General features: G+C 43.5%; 1 protein-coding gene across 1 annotated transcript; it reads left to right on the forward strand.

Moving 5' to 3' along the window:
* Positions 1-3,377, forward strand: LOC129598879 (uncharacterized). The gene is made up of 7 exons (XM_055496964.1): positions 1-401; positions 529-708; positions 968-1,077; positions 1,169-1,472; positions 1,549-1,665; positions 2,185-2,564; positions 2,998-3,377. The coding sequence occupies exons 1-7, from the start codon at positions 162-164 to the stop codon at positions 3,272-3,274; spliced, it is 1,608 nt and encodes a 535-aa protein (XP_055352939.1). The 5' UTR covers positions 1-161; the 3' UTR covers positions 3,275-3,377.
* Positions 3,378-4,509: the final 1,132 nt, after the last annotated feature.

The raw sequence follows: 4,509 nt of genomic DNA on the forward strand, positions 1-4,509 counted from the left end.
TTAGCTCGCTCATTCATAACTGCCACGCCAGTAGCATCTATCCAGACTTAAATTTTGCGAAGTTTTCAAGGGCCTTCTGAAATCTCTGTTTTCAAGGTCCGCAAGTAGCGAACCATTCATCACATCCATCCGCAAGTAGCGAACCATAGCTTACCATCTGTATGATTCATCAACAGCTTAACAGCGACATCATGAGCCAAGAACCGCGTTTGGAGACTGCGGGTCAGACAGTAGCCGCCGGTGATGTCATCATGGAGCGCGATCCATGGGTGTGGGCCTTTCACTGGGATGGTTACCAGGAGTATTGTGCCGGTTGTTTTTATGCGGTTTCGTTGCGAACGTCTCAGTCGTTGCTCTGTCCAGGATGTCAGGTCCATCGGTACTGCAGCGTGAAATGTCAGGTGCGTGCATTTGTTTATGCTTCAGAGAGCCTCAAGTGTTATGACTCCGATCCGCTGTTAATTCGTGATTTTTCCTAGAAGATCGTTAGTACTTCTGTTTAACAACATTTATCCGGGTACATTACAGGATACTGATTGGAAAACGGAGCATAAACATGAGTGCACGCTGATGAAGCGCCTGAAAGACTATCGTCTGCAGTTAGAGCGCCAACGGGAACAGCATTCTGCCAGTCAACCACAAGGAGATAAGACGTTCTTGTTCTCCATGTTCACCGTCATGAACCTCAAAATCCAGAACAAAATTCAGGTTCGCGTGTTATTTGGCTATTTCGTATGTACATAATAATGAGAAAAAATTAATGAAGAAAATTAATGAAATCTAATAATGTAAGATCTAATGATTAAGAAATAATTATGTGAACGGCTTACGCATACATATAATTCAGTATTAATGATTATAGATAGTACTTTTTACCGGCTGTTTACTACTGGTTTATATCATTAACTGTACATTGACGTAATGCGACACTCATCGCCGGTTATTCACTTATTACTGCCCCGCTTAGAAATCCGTTAGCGACCGGGTTCCCGGGCTGGACGGCACACGATCCGCCAAAGAAATCCTGCAGCTGTTTGACAGAGAACTATCGGCGAAGGAAGCGCCGAAATCCACGGAGTAAGTTTTCGATGGACCCGGACTCATACTGCAACGGTGCCGATTATCTCGCAGTAGCTTGTCAATAAAACCGTTGGGTATGATTTTGTAGGCTCATGCAGTCCGAGGTCTTCAAAGGCCTGATCAGTGCGATGTACCCAAAAGCCGCCGATCGACCAGCTGCGAACGATTCCATCGACATCCAGCTGCGCATCCTGCAGCACGCTTACCCGTTACGCGACTACCTCAGCGGTGATCGCACTCCGCAGCCCATTGGCGCGGGACTGTTTGTGGGGGTGAAAAAGAGCGACACCACACCCCCTTGTCTGGATTACAATGCCCTGCCGACTTTCCAGGGAAAGACATTGCGTTTGGTGGCTATGGATGACATTGTGGGGTTCCGCGAACTGAACGATGTACGATGACAAAATCACTGGGTTCTTCCCTTTCACGTCAGCTTTAACTAATTTCCAACCAGGCGTTTTTTTGCAGACTCGTTGGTGCAATCCCATGGCGCTTGACTATATACTCCCCCTAAAACAGCGCCGCGAGTACTTTCTGCGCATTCACGGAAGCCCTTGTCACTGCCGCAAATGCACACCGGGATACGTAAGAAATTTTTCAAATACCGTACTGTAGATATCGAAATAAAAACTTTGGGTGATAAAAATTTGGAGAACCTCATGAGTCATGGGCTTATTATACTGCGCGGCTCTAATACTTTTCGAGCGAACTTTCTAGACATGGGTTGATAACTTGATAGAGGTACTCTCAGTTACATATCGTCATCGAAAACCTTCACCGGTGTAATTTCTTCAACTGCAGCACGGTTTTGTAGATTTTCTTGCGATTTTTGTACATCCGTATAGGCATTTAAATTGAAGTTTACTTTAACTGCAGTGATAGTACCATAAAAGTACGAGCGCAAGGGATTACAAAATATTTTGCCATGCTTTTAAGTGTAGCCGTTCGGCTTGTATTTCGGGAGAGCATATAATTTCCGAGCTTTCTCTAGAGGGGGATGTAATTATGGAGAGGGGCTTATAACACTGCGAAGTTGATACGATTTGCATTGCTTTTAACTGCCAGTATCTGTACTAAATATTTGAATGTCTACACGTTTTGCAGGAGGCGGAAATCAACCCGTTGAAATGTGTCACCAAAGACTGCCAGGAACGCATTCCCAGTGACGAGCGCGCTCTGCTGCCGTGTGCACAGTGTGGCGCGGTCAATGACAGCCGGCTGCGGGCGCTGCGTAGTTTTATGGAGAAGTACGAAGATGTCTTCCAAATGTGTCTTACCGCCGAATTCACGAGCGATAACCGGCTGAACGAGGTGCTGCAGTTCCGCAAACTCGGGGTGCTCCAGGAGATGGACGCCGGCGAGCTCTTACATCCGGAAGCGCATCTGCGTTTCATCTGTGCCTGGGCGGTGACGGATGTGTACGACAAGCAGAAACAGTTCGCCGAGAACTGGGCGCTGTATCAGGACTGTATGCGCTGTACACGGTACGAGAACAGTAAAGCACGTCCATGTTTTTCGGATTAGGGACGTGAGGTACATGACATTGTATTTATCCACCATGTTCCACAAGACAAACGATTTTCAGAAACTGATTATATATGAAATTATTGTTTTTATATCAGCTTATATATTTTTTTACCAGTACACGAGATTCATAAACATTATCAGGTCGTCTACAGTGCAATAACCCAGAGCATACCGCGTCTCTGGTGTTGATATTGGGGACTCACACGGAATGCGGAAAACATGGAGTCAGTTGCATTATTACAGTTATAATTGACAGTATTTTCTGGCTTAGTGTTGAACTTAGAACATTATTATCTTAGACTGACAGGCAGGCGATGATTTGTGACGGAAACTACGTATTATCGCTGTATGTATTCTATAAATTCTAGCGAACTCCGTTTTTGGTTGCAGGATAATTTTTCCCAAGTACCATCTTACGCGAGCGCACTTTCTGGCTTTCGCTGGTGGATTCGCCATTACCTATGCCGACAGCGTGACGAAGGATCCCCGCCGAAAACCGGGGAGAAACGCCCGTATTGTAGAGATTATCGGAGTGGGCATCGAGTACCTGACGGAAGCATCGGACATCTATACCAAGTTATTCGGGACGGTGTGCGACTTCGTCTTCGACATGCAGATGAGAATTCGTGAGGCCCAAGATATTCTCCGAGTAGCAAGACGTGGCTAACTGGATAATACTGTAATGGACAGTGTTAGGCGGCCAGTTCATGGTTTTATTAACTAGCTGTTTGAATAATTGCATTTTTTCAAATCCTTAATGCGTCGATTTAGATGATAATCAGAATATTATAAACCTAACTAGATAGTAATAAGTAATTATTCTAAAAACTGTGAATTTGCGTGGGAATCGCACGCAGCGGTTGGCAAAACGTTCTGAACTCGTGAAACGTCTTTAGTTGTGTCGCACATGTTATGGTTAGATATTATAGCAATAAAGTTACTTCAATGTGCATCGGTATCTAGTGACTTGATATAAACCGCTGCGATGCAGCGGCCATATTAAGAATTTCAGAGAAAAGCGAGAACGAAAAATCCATTATTTGACGGCTTTAACTTGGAAAAAAAGGGAACCTATAAAAATGATAAATCAGGAATTAGCAGCCGTCAGCCGATATGATTCTTTGCAGCAGTTAATTTTATAAGGACAAGTGCCACACGAAAGGTTTAGTTAAACACAACTCGATCGCCGGAAGACGCATTTCGCTTAGATGATATGCACACTATTAGCGGCCTAACACTTGCCGCAGAAACAATAATTCTTTTTGCCTTTTATTTCGATCCAGATTTATCAAAGTCACGAAGAATGTTGGGTTTTATATGGCTGCTGCTTAAGTGCTTGTTGCTGCTAATGCTGTGGATGGCTAGGTTTCACTTAATTTTCTCTTTACTCAGGAGGTAGGCTCCTGATTAATTTTTGTTTCTACATGCCGTGTTTAATGAATAATGAGCCAGCGATACTATTTTTTCCTAAGGGTTCTGAGAGGGGCTCTTTTTTCGGGTAGGGTTTGTGATTCAGAAAGGGTTTGTATTAGTTATACAGGCTAATACTGTAGACTAGAGTATCGTTTCGCAGATTTCGTTCGACTCTTTTGTATCAAAATAAAGACTTTGTCGATAATTGCTCTTCGTAAAGTCCGTAATAACCATTACAATGTAAAAAACATTCGTTATGCTTCATTTGTAAGTCTGATAACTTACTGTAAGATTTTGTTCTTGTGATTAAGTGTTTTCAATCTGTTTTGTGTGTAGTATTGTGTACCCCAAAATAAAGCATCTACTGTAAGTGGTAACGGTATGGCTTCGGTTTTGTATTTCGGGAAGGGCTTGAAAATCAGAAAGGCCACGAACTGATGAATCACAAGACAACTATAGTCTATAGACTATACAATGTACGACAAAAAG

Source organism: Paramacrobiotus metropolitanus, unplaced genomic scaffold, assembly GCF_019649055.1.
Source record: "Paramacrobiotus metropolitanus isolate TYO unplaced genomic scaffold, Prichtersi_v1.0 Parri_scaffold0000131, whole genome shotgun sequence".
Classification (NCBI taxonomy): domain Eukaryota; kingdom Metazoa; phylum Tardigrada; class Eutardigrada; order Parachela; family Macrobiotidae; genus Paramacrobiotus; species Paramacrobiotus metropolitanus.

Bases quoted from the DNA above. Each gene is read 5' to 3' on its own strand.
- LOC129598879 (XM_055496964.1), top strand. From the start codon at position 162: ATGATTCATCAACAGCTTAACAGCGACATCATGAGCCAAGAACCGCGT. The intron at 1,078-1,168 runs GTAAGTTTTCGA...ATGATTTTGTAG, and splicing joins GAAGCGCCGAAATCCACGGA to GCTCATGCAGTCCGAGGTCT. The intron at 1,666-2,184 runs GTAAGAAATTTT...CACGTTTTGCAG, and splicing joins GCAAATGCACACCGGGATAC to GAGGCGGAAATCAACCCGTT.